General features: G+C 41.6%; 4 protein-coding genes across 10 annotated transcripts in view; 3 read left to right on the top strand and 1 right to left on the bottom strand.

Annotated features, from left to right (window-relative positions):
- The window catches only part of LOC120738090 (C-terminal-binding protein 2), a 95,092-nt gene extending 93,151 nt beyond the window's left edge, over window positions 1-1,941 (top strand). For 5 of the 6 annotated variants that reach the window (XM_040039146.1, XM_040039143.1, XM_040039144.1 and 2 more), the window contains one exon: window positions 184-1,941. In XM_040039146.1, the coding sequence (XP_039895080.1) occupies window positions 184-364 (181 nt within the window). In that variant the 3' untranslated portion in view covers window positions 365-1,941. The remainder of the gene's footprint in view (window positions 1-183) is intronic. The other variant, XM_040039149.1, reaches the window with a different exon arrangement.
- Window positions 1,942-3,520: 1,579 nt separating this feature from the next.
- zranb1a (zinc finger, RAN-binding domain containing 1a) lies at window positions 3,521-20,070 on the bottom strand. Of its 2 annotated transcripts, XM_040039140.1 has the most exons (10): window positions 19,758-20,070; window positions 18,456-19,308; window positions 12,738-12,925; window positions 11,579-11,732; window positions 10,617-10,688; window positions 9,722-9,920; window positions 8,925-9,045; window positions 7,344-7,473; window positions 6,115-6,344; window positions 3,521-5,085 (listed from the first exon to the last, which is right to left on the bottom strand). In XM_040039140.1, exons 2-10 carry the CDS (start codon window positions 19,282-19,284, stop codon window positions 4,870-4,872), a joined length of 2,139 nt encoding a protein of 712 aa, XP_039895074.1. In that variant the 5' UTR covers window positions 19,285-19,308; window positions 19,758-20,070; the 3' UTR covers window positions 3,521-4,869. The 2 variants fall into 2 exon arrangements, with proteins under 2 accessions (XP_039895074.1, XP_039895075.1); XM_040039141.1 differs by lacking the exon at window positions 19,758-20,070 and having other exon boundaries at window positions 18,456-19,694.
- fam53b (family with sequence similarity 53 member B) overlaps window positions 10,214-24,640 on the top strand; it is a 30,515-nt gene continuing 16,088 nt past the window's right edge. The window contains exon 1 of the mRNA XM_040039151.1: window positions 10,214-10,224. The gene's annotated coding sequence lies outside the window, so the exon portion shown is untranslated. The remainder of the gene's footprint in view (window positions 10,225-24,640) is intronic.
- hpdl (4-hydroxyphenylpyruvate dioxygenase-like) lies at window positions 20,515-23,639 on the top strand. Its single transcript, XM_040039150.1, has 5 exons — window positions 20,515-21,318; window positions 21,406-21,572; window positions 21,650-21,801; window positions 22,290-22,417; window positions 22,845-23,639. The coding sequence occupies exons 1-5, from the start codon at window positions 20,564-20,566 to the stop codon at window positions 23,047-23,049; spliced, it is 1,407 nt and encodes a 468-aa protein (XP_039895084.1). The 5' UTR covers window positions 20,515-20,563; the 3' UTR covers window positions 23,050-23,639.

Here is a 24,640-nt window from a genome sequence, read left to right as displayed (position 1 = left end):
TTCTGAATCTGAAAATTCAGCCTGAAAGCTAAGTAACTCTTAAACACGTTCCTGAAAAGGTGGAAAAGAAGTAGCAGTTTCACTAGATGATGAGGTCTTTGCACAGAATCCTGTCTTTCACGGTTGTACGTGGGGGTTAGGCTCGTGTCGGCACCACTAACCTCTGACCTTTTCCCTCCCCAGATACCCGCCAGGTGTGGTTGGAGTGGCTCCGGGCGGCATCCCAGGGGCTTTAGAGGGCATGGTGCCTGGTGGGGTGCCCATCGCCCACACCTTGCCCTCTGGTACACACCCCTCCCAGGCCCCATCGCCCAACCAGCCCTCTAAACACGGCGACACTAGAGAGCACCTCACCGAGCAATAGCAGCAGAAAGGATACATACGGCAGCATCTCATCCGGCCTGTTGACACTCAGAAACAACCAATCAAAGCAACTGACCAACTGGGACCAAGAGACAGTGAAACGACACAAGCGGCTGCCTGCTAAAAATCCAGCCAGCAACTGGGAACAAAAGAAGTGTTCCGGGAAATTTGTACTTTTAACCCTTTTAGTTTTTACTCTCTGTCTCTTTGGGTTCAGTTACCGACTTTACTCTTTGATGATGATGTATTTTTGTCTTTCTTTGGGACATGCCTATGATTGTGGACACAGAGTCCAGTGTTTTTAGTGCTCCGGGATTACCCGATGAGACTCTGTTCAGCTGCCCCCACCGTACCACCCACCTCAGAGCTCATGGGAAATGTAAGCCCACTTCTAAACACACCAACTGAACAAGAGAAAAAAAAAAAGAAAAAAAGAAAAAGAAAAACCTTTGGCATCATACGTTACTGGATCGTATGACCCCTGACAGCGCTCCTAATCTTCCCCGCCTCTTCTTCACCCAGCTCCAATCCTCATTATGTAACAAGTGTGTGTTATTTAGGCCCCCAATTATGCCTCAGAAGAGAATTATTATTAATATTGTTTTTTTCTTTTTATCATCAGTGTGAATGACTAAAAATGGATTATCAGCTTATATATATTTATCAAATTAAAGAAAAAGATTGTTCATCAATTATAGTAATCAAAAGTGGGCTTTAACCCTTTCCTGGCAGTGGTACATTTGACACCTGTCACAGCTGGAGTTCCAGCTTTTCACCACTAGAGGGCACTTGTACACAGTGTGAGAATTTTTGAGTTTTAAGTGTCTCCAACTTACTACTTTTTAAAGCAGTTGGTGATTAACGTAAAGCCATTCATTAAACACGTAATTGCAGCTGAAGCTTTTGAAAAGAAGTTATTTTGTACTTTTAGTTCCTAAAAGCTCAGCGATGCATCCAGTTCTCTGCAGAGAAGCGTCTGATGGCTAACTAATCATAATGGCAGTCTTGTTAGACATGGTGACCCAGTCCCTTCTGTGAGCACATTTCACACTGAAGACAGGAAAGGGTTAAATTCAGCATGGTTTCTTAATGACTCAGGAATAACACTTTTTTTTGCAGATATTGTTTCTCCTCCCGCCCCTCCCCCCCGCAAAATAATTGTCTATAAAAGGAAAAAAGAAAACACAAAGACTGATCTGGTTCGTCTGAATATTGAATATTTCTCTCCATCATCCTCTCCATCGTGGTATTTTTATAAAAAGGACACATTCACACATTTTTTTGGTGTTAAAGAGTTTTGAGGAGTCCTGTTAGATTCGTATTGCCTAGTTAAATGTTCCTATAACCATAGTCCTATGTGATCCCCCCTCTCTACCTGCTCCTTAATATTTCCTTTGTTCTAATGAAGGCCAGGTTCTTTGGGGCATCCTGTACTCTGTAAGAGCAATAGCTGAAACTCTTATTTAGTGTCCCAACAATAGCAGAAGAGGCAGCCAGCAGTATGTTTTTGTTTTTAGTGTGAGTATTTGTATTTGTTTCTTGTACAAGGTGAACATTTAGCATTCAGTGCAGTTCAAATAAAAAAAAAGAAAGATAAAAAAAAAAAAAAAAGATAAGAAAGATACGATTCTGAGAACCAGCCGTCTGTACTGACTTCTTGATTTTCATGTAAAACAAGTTTACTCCCTTGTCATGTACATGCACTGGCCGCTTCATTAGGTACACCTGTTTGTTAACTCAGCAAATGTCACAGCAAGAAAATAATCACATTTAGCCATGTACAGTCAAGATTGGCCTTCAAAGGTCCAGCAGAATGCAGAAGCAAGGTGATTTTAGTAAGTATATCAGAAACTACTGATCTACTGGGAATTTCCCCGCACAGTAGAGAAGAAAGGTGAGTGGCACTTCTCTGGGTGAAAGTGCATTAATCGTGCACGGAGCATGCAGGAGAGCATCTCTGAAAGCGCAACGCATCGAACCTTGAAGCAGGTGGCGTACAACAGCAGAAGATCACATGCGTGCTGTGTCTGTCTGATAAGAACAGGAAGTTGAAGCTACAATTTGAAGATTTGTCAAATTGGACAACAGAAGAAGAAGACTGGAAAAATGTTGCCTGGTTTGCATGTCTTGACTTCTGCTGCAACATTTAGATGATAACACCAAATTCCTAGCATGGATCAATCGTTCCTTGTATCAGTGATTGAGTGATGGGATATTTTCTTGGTACTTTTTGATCCTGTTGGTACCAATTTATTATTGAGTAATGCTGCTGACCATCTCAATCCCTTTCTGACCACAGTATACCCATCTTCTGATGGCCGCTTCCAGCAGGATAGCGCTATATCACAAAGCTCAAGTCTTCTCAGACTTGTTTCTCAATGTGACAATCTGCTGTGCTTGTCACCAGATCTCACTGCGCACCTTTTCAGATGTGGTAGAACGGGAGAGTCACATCATGGATTAGCATGAACGTGCAGCCAACAAATCTGCAGCAACTGTGTGATGCTATTATGTCAATATGATCAAAATCTCAGAGCACTGTTTCTAATACAATTTTAATTGTATGCTATGAAAAATGAAGCTCATTCTGAAGGCAAAAAAAAAAAAAAAAAAAAAAAAAAAAAAAAAGTCCACACGGTATTAGCATGGTGTACTTCATAAAGTGATCAGCAAGTGTATATTTCATAATTATGAAAAAAATAAAATAAAAATCACAATATCAGGGCTTTATCACAAGTGTAAAGCCCCAATACTTGGTGGTGGTGGGGGGGATGAAGACAATACTGAAATAGAATGAAATCCAGTATTTGGGGCTACAAGAAATAACTTCTTATTGAATGAAAAACAAAAACAATCTCACATTGTTTAGTCCCAGAACAATTAATTTAAAGGGGGGGGGGGTGGTCTGTTTTTATAAAACTCTCTTGATCTAGTAATTCTGTAAGTTTTAAACAAAATCCTGCTGAGGGGGTAAAGTAACAGACTGTATATAAAAGATGAATGTATGGAACATAAGTGAAAAGTGCCTTAAACCTGCAGTTCTTCATATTGCCAGCAGGGGGAAACTCTTTGGCTACAAAAAGAACCCTGCAGGTTAATTAATATTAAAAGTCTTATTCAGAAATTTAAACTTTAATAAAATTTGTATTTAATTTTGTCTAAACTGTTGTTTTGCACGTTGCAAATTACGGCCCACGTCTGAGTTAAAAATGATGATAAAGCTAATGTGGGGCCCATCTTGTCCTGAATGTGTATTTTTCTTGGCCAAATTAGCCCCACTATCAAGCACCATGATGGCCAAGATGTAAATATTCAATTTGAGCCTTTACAACATAACTTTACTAACCAATAAGTGATGGTACCGAGGCTAAAGCCATCTTTTACATACAGTTTATGACATGCTTCTAAAATTAACCGTGATTTGCACTATAGAGAACTCCATACTGCAGTGATCCTACTTATATTTAGATGATGTGGGTGCACGATGTGAACATTATTGGCTGTGTCCTTGTGTGTGATCAAACATTCCCGATCCACCATCACCCAGTGACTTCAGCTATAACAGGAAGGAAAAGCAATCGTGCGTGTGTGGCGTCACCAATTCAAACAACGAATTTAACGGTGGGAATTAATGAACAATGCAAGTAAGTAAGTAGGTGCAAGTGAGTCAAATTTAATATTAACGCTGTCCACTGAAAGAGGCGGGGCGTTTGGTTTTCTTTCCCCCACCAGCATCATCACCACCACCCACTCAAACACAAACTGTGTCACACATAGAAATGTCAGTAAGCCTGTATGTCCCCCCCCCCTCACAGAATTTATGTATAATCTGTGCAAAATAAAATACTTCAATACTTCAACTGAAAAGATCAAAAAAAAAAAAAAAAAAAAAAAAACGCAACCAAAAAACAGATAAAACGGGGCAGAACAAAGGGTATCGCCTCCGCGTGCCAACTCTTCTGAACAAATAAATAAATTCAACATCAAATGGGGCTTTGTAGAGGGGATCAGCAATCAGGAAAACAAGTGCTCTGTAAACCTTAAACATACACACACACACACACACAAAAAGGATTATCATCCTCTCAGTTTGAAGCAAAAATTTCTGTCAGGCAATTCTGTATAAATGAACTTTGCCATCTAGTGCAGCTTCAGGATTTCCTTAAATACAGTATATTTTTCCTATATGAGCTATTACTTCTCTCACGGTGAGATAATTACCTTGACAGGAAGCATCAAGATAACCGGTAAGGACTATAGGGAGGCAAACCAAGTGGACTTGCGTTCATGGGAGCAGTAATCAGGATTCTGTTTGATGGTGCTGGTATCTTCTCTACCACAGAGCTCACAGAACACATGCATTATTACAAGTTAAAGATTTACATTTTTGGAGAAAGGAGGGAGGGGAAGGGGAAATGTAGATAGCAAGGTAGTCTCTCCCAGACCCTATAATGTCCATTCCACAGATTTAAGAGCTCTTTTCTCTCTTCTCTACTTCCCCCTCACTCACTCGTCTTCATCGTCCTCTTCCTCGCCGTCGGAGAGAGAGGCACAGGGGTGGATCTGGCGGTATCTGTCCAACCACTTCTCCACCATCTGGGTGACCAAGGGGTGGTTACGGCGGCGAGAGCTCTTCTGCATGGCAGCCAGCATGCCTCCTTCTGTCACGCAGCAGTCCAGCCATTCCCTCAGCAGCTTTTCCTGCTGCTCCTCGTTGCCCATCTGAAGTCACACACAAAACATGCTATTAGTAATGTTCAGAAACACGCTTTCACCTCACAATAGCACATGTTAAAAGCTTTCCTGCATCAAGACTAATTTGCAAAAAACAAAGCTAAAACTGGTCTACAGCCAAAATCACTGAAACTAATGCTAAAGATTGTTAGTCGTTTCACGAGGCACTGCTACCAAAACTGGAATTTTTATTACAAAGGCCGCTCCATCCAAACTGTAGATTCAGTTTTGATGAAATGCAACAAGTATTAAATACAACTGGTAGATTTTTCATATTTTAAGATTAATGCAGTTTTAAGTACTGTGACTCAGAAATGGTACAAGTGAAAGGCTTATAACATCTGGTAGTGCGCTACATTATTACATGGCCACATGGTGAAACCAGCTTGTCTACAAGTCAAAATACACTGGGTAATTGATCCAACTGCTGTTTCTTCACATCCCAACATCCCACCTACACATATTTTAACCTAGCCTTGTAGGCTGGGCTTTAAATACAGTCAGCACAGTTCTTTTTGGAAATTGAGCTGGAATAACCCTGCTAGGCTTTCTAATATTCTTCATTAGCCGCTACAGTGGATCAGCCGTCTCCATAATCACACTATCCCTAGCATCCTCGTCTGTCTTTTTATCCTCCTTCACTACATCCATGAATCCTCCTTCCCAGAAGCTCAAATCAAACACCATCCCTCCTCTGCACATCTCCAAACCACTAGACCTAAGCTGTCCCCGTGATGTACTAAATCTTAATCTTGTCCATCCTGGTCACTCCCAGTAAGAAAATAAAAATTAAAAAAAAATTAGGACCTTTGTCTCCTCTGCCACCTCCAGCTCCGCCTCCTCTGTCAGTTCCACCCCCCCCCCAAAAAAAGCAGTAAAGTTCAAAAATATTTACAGTAATACCAAAATACACTTCTCAAAATTACCCAATTACCTGCTTTTTAAAGTTAAATTAAAAAAACATTTTTAAAAAAAATTAACAAATCTGCAGTTTTACAGCACAACCACAGTTCCTACCTCTTGTGCAGACAGGAAGTGAATATGCAGCAGCTTCCTTTCGCTGTCCACCAATGGCAGGAAAGTGACTGTGACATCGTCGTCAGTATTGAGGTTGGCGCCCGCACCGCGATTGTCGTAGCCGTCGTTCTCCATAGCCACCAGGGCCGAGAAGTGACCCCGTGTGTAGCCCAGGGCAATGGGGCTCTTCCAGCAGAAGCTCTGCTCCCATAACAGAGGCAGGTACACACCTGAAGACACACAAACTAGTCAAAAGGTGCTGCACGCCACAGCACTCGAGGCATCGGCCAGGAACAGGCTCGGCAACTGTTCGCTCAAATTGTGTGCAAATGTCAGCCGAGGCCGAGCGCACTCTCAGATTTGACCTGACGCTAGAGGCGGCTGCTTTTTAGCCCGCTGAAAACAACCGGTTCTTTTTGAGCAGAGACGAGCTCCGCGGTGCAGCCTGATGCTCTGCTTTTTCAGAAGTGCACCCGCCCTCAACCCTCTGGCTTCTGACAGGCCAGCTTCCAGCTCCAAAAGCACACCAGCAATCACTAAACACTTAGCGTGCAATGTACACAAAAGCTATGGTTTCAGTCTACACACATAATTACCGTAATTAAGGCAGGCCATCATAACCAGGCTGCACCCTAAACGGAACAGATACACAGCGAGGCATCAGAGACCATTTTATTTATTCAAATTATCAGTGCAGCACACCGAATGAGGTCAAGATATTCTGGCAGCCACGCACTCCAGCTGTGCTCACTCTGCATCTCATACACAATAGCCTGTCTGTATGAGTAATTCTAATGGCCTTGTTTCATGTGGTGTTGCTGCAGGTGTTTAAAGCTGGCTCACGCCATAATAAATGTTAGAAATGAACAGCGAAGCTCACCGGGGTCAGTTTATCACAAATTGCACTCAATTTTAAAAAGTTCTTTCTGCTTAAATTACAACTGTGGTCATTTGACCTTTTCAGCAAGCAGATAGCGCTGGGGGAGAGGAAAAAAACTTTCTAATTATTAGCAGCGCTGTAACATAAGTGACTACTACACCCTCTACAGTGCACACACGAGGGTCCAAAGCTTCACCTATGATAGTCACATCAATAAATATTAAGAAACATACCCATCAGCAAGTGTCAGTACTCCGTTTCCATTTTTTTTCCAAGATCTGACACCCTTTACAAGTTCAGGATCTGAGTTGAGAACACCGTTTTGTATTACAGCCACACGATGCCTCACCTTGAAAACGAGTGTATCCTAACGTTTCCCCACGGAAACTTTTGTAGTATTTCACTCCGTAGACTATGATGGGTCTTCGAAGAATATGTGCAAGAACAAAAATGTGGGTCTGCTCTAGGCTGGCCCCGGGCTAAAAAGAGGAGAAAAAGAAAAAGCATAAGAATAGTTAGGCATTGTGATCATACTGCAAAGAGAAAAGTATCTTATGCACGAGTATGAACGCTTTTCTTTCCTTCTCATTGGGCACATTACATAAGCACTTTTAAATATTCTACTGCTGCAATGATCTATCGCATAAAAAGGGGTTTCAAAGTTTCAGCCTTGTGGGATGGGATTTAAAAAGCTTGGTTTTTATCCTTCGGCTCTCATCTCTCCGTTGCCGTCAAAGCCTGAGACGAGGTCATTGCTTGGTAGCTTTTGCTGTGTTTGTTTGTGCTGCTGGTAGAGTGGCTCTAAGCTAAATGCCTGTAAATCCCAAGGTCACATGCTGGGGAGAGAGAGTGCTGCTTCAGCAGGCGTGCCGGTAGATGAGCTGTCTACAACTTCATCTTAGGGGATCAGTAGTAAATTGCTTATGTCCTATCTGTCATTCACACATGATCCACCATGCACAGTGCGACCCTTCCGACTGTCTTTTCCCATTTAGACTAATGCACATATATGACAATAGTTCATAGTTTCAGTAGCTTGTGCTTTATGCAGACCTTTATTTCCTCAAATAGGGTTGTTTAAAAAAAAAAAAAAAAAACCACACCGTGGTCGAGGTCACTGCAGCAACAGAATCTGACAAAACAGCAAATCAATAGCTACACTAAAATATGTTTTGCACTTCTGGTGGTGTCGTGAAGTTGGCAAGCACAATTAATCTACTTGCAACTGCGGTGTCAGCCTGTTGAATTATATAACCGCACGCCCGTACTGACGAGATAACCTATCGGCCTGTTTGAGGCGGCGGAGTGAGCGTTGTGCACGTAACACGACTACCCGGTGTTAGAGACCAGATGGAAGAGGCTCCACGAACAGACTGATTGTGTTCATGTCAAGATATTAAGCAGATCAGCTTCTAGCTTTGAAAAGACAGTTTCAAATGATTTCAATGTAAAAGGGCTTATTTAATTGACATTTGTTCAACTGTATTAATTGTGCATATTGAGTTTCTTTGAGGATAGCTGTTTGTAAATGACAGTTTTTGAGTTGAGTGAGCAAAATATAAATGCATCCAACTATCTTATGAGTTGCCTTTCCTTGATCAAATACAGGCGATGCATTGCAATTTTGATGTTTTCCCACAATTATTGCAATATGACTCACACGCTTTTGCTGACTGGAGTGCTGCAAGAGTCTAATGAATATGCAAACAATGCAAGAGAGGAAAGGGACTATTGTTATGTAAATATTTTGGAGACAGACGTTTTGGTCATAAACCTTCCCGTTTTGCCTTTGTTAGTGCATCAATTTATACATCATTTTCCAGCTTCTATTTCTTTTGTAGACCAAAAAATAAAAAATGTAAAATGCACCACTGTCTTTAAACTGAATGGAAGTGAAGGTAGGCTGTAAACCAGAGACAATAACAATTACCTGGCTGGCCAAAGACAGAATGAAGGCCCAGTCTTCCTGCCACTGCTCCTCTCTGAGGGAGAAATGTAAACCAAAGCTCTGCGAGTACCATGACTCCCACTCCTTCCAGCGTGTGTAAAACCTATTTAAAAAAAAAGAATATTATTATACTATTTTCAAAGCTTATTGAATTAAAGGTGACCTCGAGCTCAGCCTGCTTGTATAGAATGGATTACTTTATGTATCCATTTACAGAGCTTCAAAAGAGCTACACTTTAAGTGCCAGAGGTCTTAATTATACATAAACAGAACAATCCACGCACCTGTAATGCTCATTAAAAGGACTTTTACCCATGTTTTTTGTCTTGTATGAGTGTAGTCTATAGGCATGTCCTCTAGAAAGAATATTCTGTTATACACCAGTTTGAAAATCTGGATTTACAGTCACTCGTATTCCAAGAATATAGCAAAAACTTTAGAATAAATATAATTATGATGTAAACAGGTCATAAATTCACAAAGAAAAAAAAAAACAAAGTGCTTGTGTTAAAGTGAATCGAATCAATACAATAAAGTCTAATTAAATAAAATAGCATAACTTGGTAGAGGGGGAAATGATGAACGACTTTTTGTTGTTGTTTTAATGTGTCCAGTCTTGTTTGCAGTTTATTTCTTTCAGTTCGTCTGCTCTCGCTTTGTTTTTATGCAGATAACACGAGGCCATTTTTGAATATGCAACATGAACCGAGAGCAGCCTGTGAAAATTTTCAAGTGTCAAGTATCAGACTACAGGAACTGTGTAGGGCTGAGCCTCTCACCAGTGGGAGCAGTCGTGCAGGCTGTCGTGGAGAGCCTTGCGGAGGACAGAGTCCTTGTCGTAGATGCCCCAGGTGGCCTGCAGAACAGAGTCCAACAGGCAGTCTCCGGCAGTGCGGTTCCACAAGGCGTAGAGGCGACTGTCCAGGCGTGTCCCCAGCTCCAGAGACCAGTTGATAACAGGAGATTCCTCTTCCAGTTCTATAAACAGATATAAATGTGCGATTGGGTGTTGAGGACTCCAAGACAATAATTAATCAAGTTCCGTGTTGTTGCAGTGAAAACACAAAAGAGGAACTTGTTTTACACTGGCTGTACTTATTTTCTCCGCTAATATATTTGATAGTTTAATGAAAAGAATCAAAACAAAAAATTGTGTTTCCAAAAACTCAGCATGGGATTGCATAGATGCTGCGTTAAGCGTTTCAGATGTGCAGCTGCTGCAGCCACCATTTCCGCAGGGACAAAAATGCAAAACCTGCTTTTCTGCATTTCTCTTCCCATCGTGAAATATTATTAAACACATCTCCCTGAATATGCAATCATATTCTGCACCAGAAACTCAAGGCAGCTCTATCCAGTAGCCCACTTTAAGGTGGCTTAAATGGGTCATAACACTCCTTTTATATCTTCGTTGAAACACAAAACACACACACAGCTGCACTGGGAGAGTGTCATTAGATAAGTATGTGGGAGGGGAAACTAGTGAGCTCAATTAACCTAATTAGAGAAGGAAAAGAAGACGAAGCAGGAGGTGGGGAGCTGATTGAAGACAAACACAGGCGGGGAAGATGCTAGTTTAAAGTCCCTTCTATTGCAGGACGTGAATGGCTGAAAACATGCAACTGGACAGATTGAGAATATGACACAGGATATAAAGAATGACATCTTCAGTACCTTTCTGCACATCTCGATCTAACACCTCATCAAACAACTTCTCCTGGACAGCAGGCGGCAAGTCTTCTATATCTGCAGAGAAACATGGGAAAGATAGGTTATAACGAGCATGAAAACCTAATGGTAGACAAGGCCGAGGGCAACATAAATGCTACAGTAATGACACACAGAGGGGATGTTCTTCACTGGATGGCATTTTGTCAATGGCACACTGTAAATACAAGCTCTGTGTATTGAACTGTGCACACACAAAGCCAGAACACTGGTGGCTGTTCTCTGGTTCAATAGTGAATGGCACTGGCTTTGTCTGAGAGCAAGAGAGACACAAACAGACAAAGCGAGAGAGCGAGTGCCCTGCAGCTGGCCTCGGGCCAAATTCACTCTGTAGTGAAATGCTTGGCATTAGACGCACACACACAAAAATTCGAATTTATATGCAAAGGCTTCATAATCTTTGCTCCCAGGGGCAGCAGCAGGACTAGATCAGAACAGTGGGTGTTCTTAAAAGTAAAGTGCATGTCATTTCAGTGAAGACATAATGCCACAGGGACGAGCTGATGTTTCTCTGAGCAATGCGGCGGGGTCCTATTCTTACATTCAAGTTCACACATTGACAATTTAGACATTTATACTTTGTAGAAGAAAATTCTACAAAGAAGCCATGAATAGAATCCCAAAGAGCACAAAAGTAATTATTTCCCCATTGTTTGCTTCCAGAGTAAATGGAGCCAGTAATATTCCGTGTCAGACATGACAAATATTAAGACTGGTTGTTGGGGTGGGAGTTTAATCTGAGCTGTATATTGAGGCTACAGGAAAAATTATATATTTCTGCGAGCACAGGCCCATAAAGCAAAACTGATAAAGGGATAAACAGGAAGAGAGGTTAGATTACACGCACAAACACACACCAATAAAAAAAAAAAAAAAAAAAAGTGGTATAATCATTAAGACCCAAGTACCTGCGGGCAGAGTAAAAGTGACCAAGTCGGTGAGGAAGTAACAGGTGAAATCTCCTTTACGTTGACGTAGTGAAGATGCAATCTCTCTGCGGATCTGCTCCGTCAGCTCGGGACACACCATGGAAGGGATGCACTTGGCTGCTTGCTGGCTCACCTTGTAGACATGCACACAGATTAACAATTTTTATTTTACAATGAAATTAAAAGATTAAATGAATATGTGAACTTTGGACTATATAACTAAAACTAAGCTAACTTATCTACACTTAAGATACGTCTGCAAATGTACTACCCCAAAAGATTTGTTATGCTAAATGCTTGCCCTCCCAAACTGAAAATTCAAAACCGCAAGCTCCACCCACGACATTATGGTAGCGCGCCAGATGTTGTCCATCAGCTGCAGCACGCCAGGAGGGTTAGCATCAAAAGCTGGGCAGGCACAGTGCCAATTCTATTAAACAGAAGCATTGTATTCACCCACACTGCATGCCGAGAGTGAATGCGCTGCCATCCTGTGCACTCGGATACACTGTTGTCTTCTCTTGCTCACAATTTTGTTTGAATTGTCAATTCCAGTTTTAGTAGTGTTAGTGAATCTTCTCAAACAGAGACGAGGTCCTTGACACAAACTCATACGGCGTCGAGACATGGTTCCCATGCATTTCACGCAGCACAAAAGAGGAAGTTGGTCCACCTTACCCACCCAAGCATTTGTCATACTGGGGATCAAACTCTCCCATGCATAGTAAAGACCTGCCTTTCTATGCTTGCCAACATGCTTCCTGTGCCTTTTCCTAATCACTGTTTGCTCTCCGAAACCACATCAACTCTGTTATCATGCCCCATAAGAAACAATGACAGAATAGCACCAATTCTAATACCCCCCTAATTCTAAAAAAGTGCTTTTCTGCTGTAATTCTATGCATTAAGAGCATCGATTTTTAATTATATAGCACACTTGGTAAGGAGCAATTATAAGCTGTTGTGGCTGATAATGAGAAATACAAAAAAAGCACTTAAAAATGAAAAGTTTCTGTAACATAAAGACTTTACAGGCATGTTAGAATTTTTAGGATCTTTTTATAAAAACTGACATAAATCCTCTTAAGATTAAAAACTTATGGCAAATTTTTGCTCAAAGATTCAAGACTATGCTTACCTCTGTTAGCAGAATGGCGAGCATGTCCTGCCTTTGAAAGCGAATAGCCAGATGTACCAGAGTGAAGCCTACATCAAAAGCTGAGGACCGATTAAGGAGCTGCACCTCGTCTGCAGTGAGCTGTCGGGCAATGTCGCCACCGGATGACTTATAAGCCTCTACTGCCGCCAGGTCTCCCTCCACAACGCCTGCAGGAGAGGAAGGAAGGAAGGTTTAGAAAAAAAAAAATAAAATAAAAATTAAAATCCAGTTTAAAAATGGTTTAGATATATTTTTTGGAGCAGCTTCAATCCCCAAGTCTGTTCTTGTAGAAGCAAGATGTAACAGACAGCTTTAAATGTGCTAACACAACATCGCAAGTCACAATTTATTATTATTAAAACCTGGGAGAAATTTGTAAAACAAATTCAACTAGAGGAAAAAAATTAAATAGGGCCTTGATGTCATTCGACAGCTCTGATGACCTTTAGATGTAGCCACGAGCTAACCGGGTGCAAGAACAGTTATCACACTGTCGGGCTACTACATAGCAGAACAGACAGAGCAGTGTAGCTGTAATGTGGCGCTATCAGAGAGCTGTGTAACACATAGAACAGTGTGTTGAACCTACTAGTCTCAACATCTGTTATGAGTGAAACAGCCAGGTAGCAAACAGGACACTGGAAGAGCTGCTTTATTTAAACTGGCTGCCTTACATCAGGATGTTCTCTCAGGCAGGGAAGAGGACAGTTGAGTGAATCTGGACTAAAACATTCCAAGCATGACCCTTCTCATTTTACACATACTGGGTGACATTTTGCAAACAGATCTATAAATACATGCAGAATGATTTGAGTTGCAATAGCTGTTGCTATGCGGGAGACCTCAAAGGAACTCAAGAATGTGGTGACCCGTTTTCAGTGAATACAGGCAGTTTTGCTAAATTTAGACTTAGATAAACAAACCGTAAACCTTTGTCTGGGCTCTGTTCTTCCAAACCATTAATAGAAGGCCAACATCAAGTGTGCTCAAGTGAGGCAGTACACTTAATGTGGGCTGCCTCACAGAATATGAAGGCCCGCACTAAAACGTGATGAACTTTAAAAAACATTTCCATCGGTCAGCTTAATGGTTTCTCTTCGTTCAATATTTTGTTACCCAAGCATGTGGTTACATGCTGAACTACATTTTTAAACAGTGATTCCCAATAAAGCATGCACTGCAGTGCAATCGACAAACGAGGTTTCACCAAGATGATAGCTAGGATCCTTAAATTCTTGTTATCATCATCATAGCAGTCTGGTACCCGACCCAAGACAAATTTACTTACTCCCTGACGCAACAGCACAAATGTCACGCAAAAAGCAGTGGTAGTTCATGGGGTTCAAGTATCACTGGATCTTGTTTGCAACTGGAGGAAGAGTGGAGTGGGAGACTGACGGCATCTGCACTGATGTGCACGCTGTAACCAGTTTGTTGTGGTGAAGAGTGAGCTCAGCGTCAAGCTGAAGCTGTTGATTTACTGGTCGATCTATGTTCCTACCCTTCCCTGTGGCCATGAGCTCTGGGTAGTGACCCAAAAGAAGTGATTGCTCATTTCCGCTGTTTTTAAATCAGCAATCTGCAACTAGTGTACCCTTAGAGATAGGATGACGAGAATGGCAGTTTGAAAGAGGGTCAGTGTTCAGGCAGTTGACTATGATACCTCCTGGATGGCTCTTAGTTGAGGGGATTCTAGCATATCCAACTGGGAGGAGACCCAGTGCAATCCTAAAACATGCAGGAGAGATTACGTTTCTCACCTGGCTGTCTCCCATGACATCACTGATTAGACTGCTGCATCAAGTCCCTGATAAACAGGAATGGATAGATACCCTACTGGTTAAGGCAGCTAGGTTTGCAAAAAAAACACCTTTCTTGTGTGACTCATACCAATCTTTGTAATATAAAACAAAAGCAATAAAAGAGAAGTTATGAAGACTTTCTGAAAACCGAGAAACAAGTAATTGGATGGTCAAGTAATGTGCATTGGCATGGTGAGCAAGCATTAGTGCAAACCAGATTTCTTGACCAGTAATAGGCCTGCCACGATTAGTCAACTAGTCACGATTACGTAGACTATCAAAATCGTCGACGACTGATTTAATAGTTGACGCGGCGTTTGAAGCTTTGTAAGATCACAAAAGACGCAGGAATAAGTAGTAGGATTTAAGAGTGCAATAACGGACTGAAACAGAAGATGGCAGCACTGCATGTACAAGGATGCCAGCTGCCGTTAAACCCCGAAGAAGAAGAAGTAGCTCTGTCCCAGAATTCATAGCGCAGCCCAGCTCAGTTTCCAACAATGGCGGCAGCTAGTTAGCTTTAATATTTCTCTTATTATTCTTTCTGGGTCACAAAATAAACGTTTAACATATTTTCAGGCGAGAATGTAACTGTATAAACCTCAAATATCTGCTCAGTTTATCAAGACACCACATATTTTCAAAAGCGCTTTTCGGAGACGTCTGTTACCCACTAGCTCGATAGCTAGCCGGGGGCAAGGCTCACTAGAGCCCGTGAGAACACCGAACTCCCAGCAAATCGTTTTCAAACCCACTGCAGTCTTTCGCTACTCAGGTTAAATATATATAAGGCTACGTTCACACTGCAGGCGAAAGCGCATCAAATCCGATTTTTTTGACCCTATGCGACCTATATCCGATCATGGTATGACAGTGTGAATGGCACAAATCCGATATTTTCAAATCCGATCTGGGTCACTTTCGTATGTGGTACTGAATCCGATACATATCCGATGTTTTAGAAAGCGACTGCTGTTTGAACGGTCAGGTCGCATTAAATCCGTCTTTTACGTCACCGACACAAGACAGACGCCAATTATCAGCTCCGGAGAAGCGCCCGAGAAGACATCGCGAACGAGCGCTTCCTGGCCATCCAGTGTAGATGTCAGTGAGACTGTTGGGAAGACATCGTTGGAGAAACGTGAACATTTTATTTGTACTGTATAATCTGCAGATTCTGACAGAAATCTGCAACTATCCTTTGAAGCACCGCTCCTCTAAAACAGCAATAAGGATAATTATTAGGTTATTTACATTATTATGTAAATAACAAAATAACTTAAAGCAAAAATTGGGAAACGTAAAGTCCGAAGTCTTTATATTAACGGCCATCTGTCAAAGAATACTGTTTGGTCTGGGTCTAAACAGAGCGCGTTGTGTGTGAAGTCTTCTTTTGCGCATGCGGGCCACTTTGAGCGTTCACACTAGAGCGCGTTTGCTGTCGCATTTTATTTGTAGTGTGAACACGCAGACCCAAAAATAAATAAATAAATAAATAAATAAATAAATAAATCGGAATTGAGCAATAAGACCTGCAGTGTGAACGTAGCCTAAGTCACTTAGATAACTTCAAAATGTTATTGTTTGGCTTTTTTTGTATTTTATTTGTTCCTGAGTAAATCGGTTTGGCTGAGATTAAAGTTATAGTTTTTACACAGCTGAATAAACGTCAAGAAGACAACTGATTATCAGAAGTGTGAGATGCTCGAGAATATACTCCGGTGTCCCGTTATATTTTAGATAGCAAGGAGTTTATTAAACTTCACCGAAACAATCTGCAAATTTCATTCAAATTTAATAAACTATCATCTTGTCTTTATTTTTAGTTAGCACATACCATAAACACTTAAAGCTGTAAGCTAATGATAGTTATATAAGAGCAGATGCATGCTAGTGCAATAAGCTGTACGTTTTACGTCCAATGGATGCATGATCTGATTAGTCGACTAATCGCAAAAATAATCGGTGACTAGTCGACTATCAAACTAATCGTTTGTGGCAGCCCTAACCAGTATTTTATCTTTCGGAGCGCTGTATGGGTCCTTTCATTTAATGTAAATGAAGACATTTAAGTTTTAGCAACTGCAACCCATTATAAGATTAGGCTATGTAATATTAGTCCCCATAATGACCCAATCACCCAGAGATGGGTCAGAGGTTTTTAGGCATGATGGTTTGTGGTTTTATCCCAACTAGAATGCCTCATTACGCCCTCAGTGATCTAACATGTCAGAATATTTTGCCTTTGCATGCTTGACAAGGTCAGCTTCATGAGAGCATGTCTGATCCCAGCAGTGCCTACAGTCTGATCAATGCACATCATGCAGGTTGTGAAAGACTGAGCTAATATTGGTCTGCGCTTAACAAATACACAGTCTGACATTGTTTCTCAATCAGCTGCTCCACAGTAACCTATGATTATCTAAAAGTAATGTGCTGGAACAAATGAAATCAATGTCTGTTTGTGTTTGTTTCTCGATATCTCTCACCATAAGTACTACAAAGTGGTGGGCTTGCATTTTTTGAATCATCTGAAAAATTCAGTTCATCGTCGAGATTAATTTAATCTTCTGAAAGCAAAACAAACAGAGGTCCTTGATAATGTTTTTTTTCTCCCACACCACATTATCAGGAACCGCATCGAAATATAAACAGAGCGGCAACAGCAAGAGACACCAGTTAGGTTTTTCACTGAAACAAAAGAACCATAATACAAAAACATGTCCGCTTCCTTTTGTGGGAAAGCACAATCAATGGGAATCATCTGATTTTGGCTCTTGTACGGAGCACAAAAAACATTAAAGTAGAACTGCAGGAACACAGTAAAGTGAAGTGAGATTGTGTTTTCAGACCTGAGGAAGTGCTTGGCCATAACATACTCGACTCAGGCACTTCCTCCACTGACAAACACTTTGAAGAGCACATGCGGTATAACCGTAAAGAGTCAGAGACATGGTATGAAGAAGAAGAAAAGACAAAAGGCAAAGCCATATTTACAGTTAATACATGAGTCTTCCCATGTCTTTAAGGACAGCGGTAGGGAGAGGGGAAAAAAGAAAAAAAAATACTGCCAAGTTCAATCAGTGCAAAGGTCAAGGGGGCGTTGATCATGTGCTGCACTCATGTTTTTTTTTCCTTCTGTTTTTTGTTGACTGTTTTTAATGTCCTGTCAATGTTATTTTTACCTCTTGGGGGGCTCTGTTCAGCACATACGCGCCACTGTTTACAGGGTCTATTGACTGTGAGCCAGGAGACTCTCTGCTCCATGGGCTGCACTTGCACTACGCTGCCCAGACGGCCCATTCATCCCCACCAGCTGGGAAGCACTCACACCCTCTCAGTTGCTCAAAGATGCTCTCAGAGCCCAAGTAAAAGCACTGGGAACATCAGTGGTGAGTTGGACCAAATTCCTACTTTCCCTTTTACCACATTTTATGGTTTTTTCATTGCAGTCAGCAGTATTTACCTGATGGCACCGCCCTATGAAATAACACAGCAGGAATTTCTTCTGTACTCTAATATTTGGAGACTAAACAATGAGTCATGCCGTCACTCATTTATAAAATACAAAGTGGCTCTTAGTGCTGTGCAACCTTGGCACTTTGCAGAGTGATGCATCATCTGCAATGTAATAACACAGAAAATGTGTTGCATTGGGGACAATAACTGCCACCTCTGTCTGGAGTACAATGCTTTGCTGTCGCTTAGCATGACATCACAGACACACACAAAAAAAAGTGTTGTTATAAGAAAAACATGACATCGGGGAGTGTATTCTTTTTAAACAAAATTAAGAAACAAGCACATTTTCACATCATTCATTTGCTATGAACCAACTGATCTCCTAATCCATGCAGAAATGACATGTAATGTAGAAAGGGGGGAAAAAACTCACCAGCACATGCACTAAGAAACAGCCAGTCAGTTTTCTTCATTCGGTTCCTAATCTGCTTTAACCTCTTGAAGTCGACTTCTTGTTCCTCTTTGCTCATGGCTCCAGCTGCAAGCTCTATCCTCTGGAAATCCATAGTGACATGATCTTCCCTCTTGGGCATAGGAGGGGATCTCCTTTGCCCCTGGCCTTCGCTGCAACTGCCCCTCCACCGAGCCCTGTCTTGCTCGTTGATTACGGGTGAGGGCTCCGCAGACTCTGCCAGCTCTATGGCTTCTTGGTTGTTGGGCCTGGGGAGGGCACACACCACACATTTTGTAGTTCTGGGCCAGTTCTGGTAAGTGCAGGCGGTACATGTCCAGTGCTGCTGGTGGGTGTTGAGTCTGTTTCTGTCATTATACTCCTCACAGGTATCCACAGGAGAGTGGAGAGCAGGGCGGCAACCTGCATTGGAGCCTGACGTCTGTGGGGACTCAGTGGGGCTGCTGGTCCTCGGGCGCTGACAGAGGCACTGTGTGCAACGGATGGCACGAGGCCAGTTCAGATAGGTGCACATCTGGCAGGACCACTTATTGGCAATCTCAGCCATACTGGGTGACCTGACTCTAGGCCTGGCACTGGAATCAGGACAGATGAGGAGGCTGCTGCCACTTTCACTTCTAGAAGGCTCCCACTCCAGCCCGGGGTCCAGATCAGGACTGTTTTTGTAAGGTTCCTCTGTAATAATGGGTCCCCTCAACCTCGGTGCACGGCACATAGTACATTTGATTGCAGATGGCCAGTTTTCATAGGTGCAGTAGTCACAGGCCCACTTTATCCTCTGCTCCGTCATTGTGGACTACTTTAGTTGGATGCACTGTTGTGAAAAATCCCGTTAGAGTTGAGACATAAACAATAGCTCTGAGAATAATCTCGAATAAGCAGGTATTACAAACCATTGTGTTTAGATATAAGAATTCCGTCCAGCATATGCTCAAGCAGTTTGTAAACTAACCTGCATCTGATCGGGCACATTCAATGACACACTGGCAAGATTACATTTTAGAGTGTTTGATTTGAATCCTTAATAATCCGTAACTCTAAGAAGAATGGTTAACAGCGCGGTTTTAACTCATCTGACTAAAGACACTATTGCGTTACTCTGCAGTTATGTCTTTAGCTTTAGCTTGCTAGCTACTGAGCTAACCTCCTAGCATATATAGAGCTAACTGCCATCAAATCCAACGATTAACGCGCACGACGGAGCATACAGTCATGGAAAAGGTCATAATTTCATTCATGTGAAGAAAAATGTGATAATCTTACCGTTTCGTGACTGCGCTGCGCCGCCGAAAACCACAACAAACCCTTCTCGTTCACTCCCCCTCCTCTCCTCCTCTCCTCCTCCTCCGGCTCAATCAAACCTTTCCCAATCCGAATGATTTCGACTCCTCTGCCCTCTCACATGTTTACCTTCATGGACTCGTTAACCACTGGCGGAACAAAGCAATCCCCGGCAAAGCCTGGAACACCTCGAATCATCGTTTAAATCCGCGACTCTCCGTGGTTTACATTGCCTCCGTGTTGTTTAATGGCGGCGACAGCAGACAAATGAGTAGCAGAGCCAAAATAAACGCTGGCCTGCCTCCGTCACCAATCATCTGGCTGAGTTCTCAACGTGATTGGACAAAGGTAAAGTACTGTGTTGCCTTCAGGAACGTCCGGAACAGTCAAAACGCCCTGGGGGGTTTAATTTTTAGGACGCAGAAAGAGTTGATAACCACGTCGCTGAAATACTTTGCATATTTTGTCGATTTTTAGGCACATTGCACTAGACAAAAACATGTTGATGTTAGTCATGCTAAGACATTTGCGATTGGATAGTTTACACATCCCCAAAGATGTCCCCAAAGATTGGGATAGAAAACTGGATTACATAAATATGACATTATCCGTATGGATATTAAATCCGATATTTATAAGCAGCATAGAAACCATGGCGAGTCTGTAAATTGTTTAATTTCTTAAATTATATTTTGAATACATTCCAATTAAATTCTGAACTAGCTGTGAAGAATAGCAAAAGCGTTAAGTATATGCTGATGTAACTGAAAAAAATAGGCTTTTCGGTTATGAATCAAGGGTTCCGCTTTCTCTGGACACGCCCCTTTCAAAACGTCACTGAAAACATGGCTGTTTTCTTGAGCCGGTTACACCACGTCTCGCTCCACGTTTCTAACGCGGAGAAAATAGCTAATGACCTTGTCTCTAAATTCAAGTTTGATTTATTTGCTGCCAGATTAACTGACAAGTCCAAGCAGTTTGCTTTCAGGAAAGGAGCAGCAGTTTTCGTCGTAAATGAGAGACCCAGTAAGAGCAGAGTGGGACTGAATGAAGGGATACTGGGATTAGCTGACAGATACTCCATTGATCCACAGCGGGCTGACTTGGAGAAGTACAAGCAGGGTAATAATTCTTTGGGATGTCTTTATGATTTAAGCCCTCTTCATCCGGTGGATACTGTAAACAACGTGTGTTTCGAGGTAGAGGATGTCCAAAGGTCATTCAAGGTTCTACGCGATCTGGGCTGTAATTTCTTGGTGCCTCCCACCACCGTTGAGGACGTGAATGGTCCTGTCACCTACTCGGTAGTAAAATCAATTGTGGGAAACGTGTGTCACACGCTAATTGAGAAGACAAACTATGAGGGAGTCTTTTTGCCAGGGTTTGATGTCATTGAAAAGGACTGGAGCTTGGGAGAAGAGGACATGTCTTGTCCTGTCACACACTTTGATCACATAACTTATGCCTGCCCCAGGAAGACAACCCACCAGGTCATGGGGTGGTACGAGAAGGTCTTTGGTTTTCAGAGGTTTTTCATTGATAGGTGAGAAACTGTTCCGAGGCATTTGTTGCCATATCTTTTCCCCAGCGTGGTGTCAGTAATCTCAAGGCTGTTTGTTCTCCTGAATAGTAATGAAGACGCGGATGAAGGTTTTGTGATAAACCAGGAGGGCATTGGGCTTCGACTTACTGCCATGGAGTACTGGAAGTGCAGCAAAGCAGGCATCGCTCTTCCTTTTGCTGGCAAAAAGGAGCCTGACTGCAAGTTTGTCATTGCGGAATCACTGCCCGAACAAGGTAATAGAAACCCCTAGTTTCTAATTTAAGCCACTATTTATGATCTCCGCCATCATTGTTTGCATTTGCTTTGTCAGGCCGGAACCAGGTTGACACCTTCTTGGAGCAGCATAGGGCCCCAGGGATCCAGCACATTGGGCTGTACACCAAAAACATTGTTTCTACTGCGCACACGATGGCTGAAGCTGGCGTACAATTTTCCTCCCCTCCTCCAGCCTATTACACTCAGGTTTGAATGATTTTGAACTATAATCACTGCAAGAAGCGACCTGTGTTTTATTCATATTTTCACATTATAGTTCTGTTTAATTTACATAGCTGGCCTGGATTTTGAAATTTTGGGAATTTGGGAGAAGCTTGTCCTCATACTTCCTGCAAGGCAGGCTTTCAGAGATTTTTCAGATCTTGTTAAAAGGGTACATTTTGATCCAAACCATGATATATTACCACACTTAACAAAGTAGTTATGCCTAAAACCTAGCTGAACTGTGACTTAAGGCTGAAAACGATATCAAAGAAAAGAGGGCTTTGAAGGCAAACTTCTCCCACTAGAACACATAATCCAAGTCATTATCACACTTTTCAAGGTTATGCCATCACCACACAGAAGGAGAACAGGGTCTGCTTTGTACCAGTAATCACAGGAGCAAACACTATAATTACAGACTTTGTAACAAGTTTTCCATCTTTTTAAACCCATCCCATTCGCTGTGGCAGCTGGGAAAACAGCAGGAAATAGAGGAAGCAGGTCACAGCCCCCAGATGCTAGCACAGCATGGGATTCTCCTGGATACAGACCTGCACCAGGATCCTTTATCACAGAGAGCATCCAGTGAAAGTAAAAGGTAAGAGCCAATCAAGAGTTGTAATCTCTCACAGCCTTCAAAGAATGCCTCTCTTGTAAATTGTTTTAGTCAATGGTTTCTTTTAACTATCTTTGGCATTATCTTATTAAATAAGTGAAACACTGTGAAAGTTTTGTGTGATGTATGGCTGCTCAATGTCAGCAAACAATCTTACCAGTCATCTCTATTAAAATGAGGACATGTTCCTGTTTTACTATTCAGTACAATTACAGAAGCCCGTTTGGCTTGCAACATGCATGTGAAAACTGCTTGACTTCGTTTAAAATTGCTGCAATAATGATGAAAGACACGAACCACAATTTTTTTTTTTTTTTTATTTTTTTTTTTTTTGTATTCACCAATGAAAAGTTGCGGAAACAGTCCCGAGGCTGAAAGTGAATCTACTGTGCTGCTTTTCCCCTTTCAGACATCTTCTACAGGTGTTCACCAAGCCCATATTTGCTGAGAACACCTTCTTTCTCGAGCTGATTGAGCGAAGAGGGGCAACGGGATTTGGCGAGGGGAACATCAAGGCGCTGTGGCAGTCGGTGCAGGTGTACATGGAAAATGAGAGGGTGGATCGTCAAGGACCTCAGGGATCCTCAAAAACTGCACAAACTGCTCTTAGTTAGCCACTCCAAACATTTCTATAACAGGTTATGTTATTTCATGTGGCTGCACTATTTACTGAAAAACATATGAAATATTTAAATTACTCTCTAAAAAGTCCCTCGTTGCACTGATGACACATTACTTATTATATAATGTATTCATATCTGTTGAAATGGGTGCTGTGTTCTGTACTTGAAATGATACAACAAAAGACACTTGCTGTAGGAGTAAAATAATGTCTTTGTTTTCACTGTCTCAAAGTAAACCACATTGCTCCAGAGTAACCTCAATAAACTTGACTCACAGTAAACTGTGAAAATCAATTGCTGGCTTCAAAATATTGTGCTCCGTTTTTCTTCTTGTGTGGGCCAAACTTCAGAATAAGCACACTTAAAACCTCTTAGACCTTCCTAGACAAACACTGACAATGGCCAGTGCATTTTAGTAATTGTCAAAGATACTGGAACTTACAGTTACTTACATTATATTTTGATAGTAGCACTTGCATGCGGTACTTTTACTTTGCAATGCTTTTGGGTGCAGTGGCTTGTTCTTCATTGTTAATGCAGTATATGTATGTAAAGTGTCTGAACACCACTTCCACATATACTCAATGAAGTATGCACAACAAGCTCAAGCTGCTAGAAGACTGAAAGCTTGCTAATGCATCAATGATAGTGTGCTTTTTTTAATGTATACTGTGCTATAATAACACTGTATATTAAAGTATTTTCACTTAAACCATTTAAGTGCATTTGCTTACTATAATGCTCATAGTTATGAATGCAGGAAAAGTGAGAAATGTTTCTTTATTTATTTTTTTACATTTTATACTAAGGTATTATTAATTGATTTAATGCATTAGCATCACTTAGTCAAAGTCACTGTCCATATGAGAAAAAGTGACCACTTCATTGGCTCGTAATGTAGAAATGTATCCCAAACTATTATTTGTTGTTCACTTCATTATGTAAGCATTATGTTGGTGGAAAATTAAACTAGGCTCTTTGGCCCTTTTTTCCCCTAAATAACCCACCCACACAGTCACTTGAAGAACTGTTACTGGTCAAACAGCTGCACCTCTTTCAGAAGCCATAGTGGTTTTAGCAATGTGCATGCTTTGGCAAAAAAAAAAAAGTGGCTTTAGAACCTCTTAGAAGGGATCTCCAATCCCACAGAGATGTGCCAGTTCAATTAACTTGGCTATAAACATTATGGGTGAGGATTAGTGGGATAGATGAGAAGCAGTGAAGTTTAATGGACTTCCATGAAAGCCATATGTTCTTTTTATGCCCTGTCTGTAGTTACAGTATCCTACCGAGTACACCAGAGAGTCACTGTAAAAACAAAACAAAACATAAAAACTCAGCAACAGGCAATTTATGAAATGAATGTACTTCTGCATTTTGACAAATGGTGTCAGTGTTTTTCCTTTAATCAGGGGTCACCTGCTCAGGCAAACTGCATTTTAAAAATGTTGATTCTGTATTAAGGATTTATGTTTTTCGATTACATAACAAGCAAACAGAAGCAGCACATACAAAATAGATGCACTCCCCTTTCTTCATTCACCACTGGAACTGGGCTGTGCTATGGTACGAGTTTCTAAAG

Source organism: Simochromis diagramma, unplaced genomic scaffold, assembly GCF_900408965.1.
Source record: "Simochromis diagramma unplaced genomic scaffold, fSimDia1.1 OVJJ01000402.1, whole genome shotgun sequence".
NCBI lineage: Eukaryota > Metazoa > Chordata > Actinopteri > Cichliformes > Cichlidae > Simochromis > Simochromis diagramma.
The sequence above is the reverse complement of the archived record's forward strand: the minus strand, read 5'-3'. Positions and strand labels throughout refer to the sequence as shown.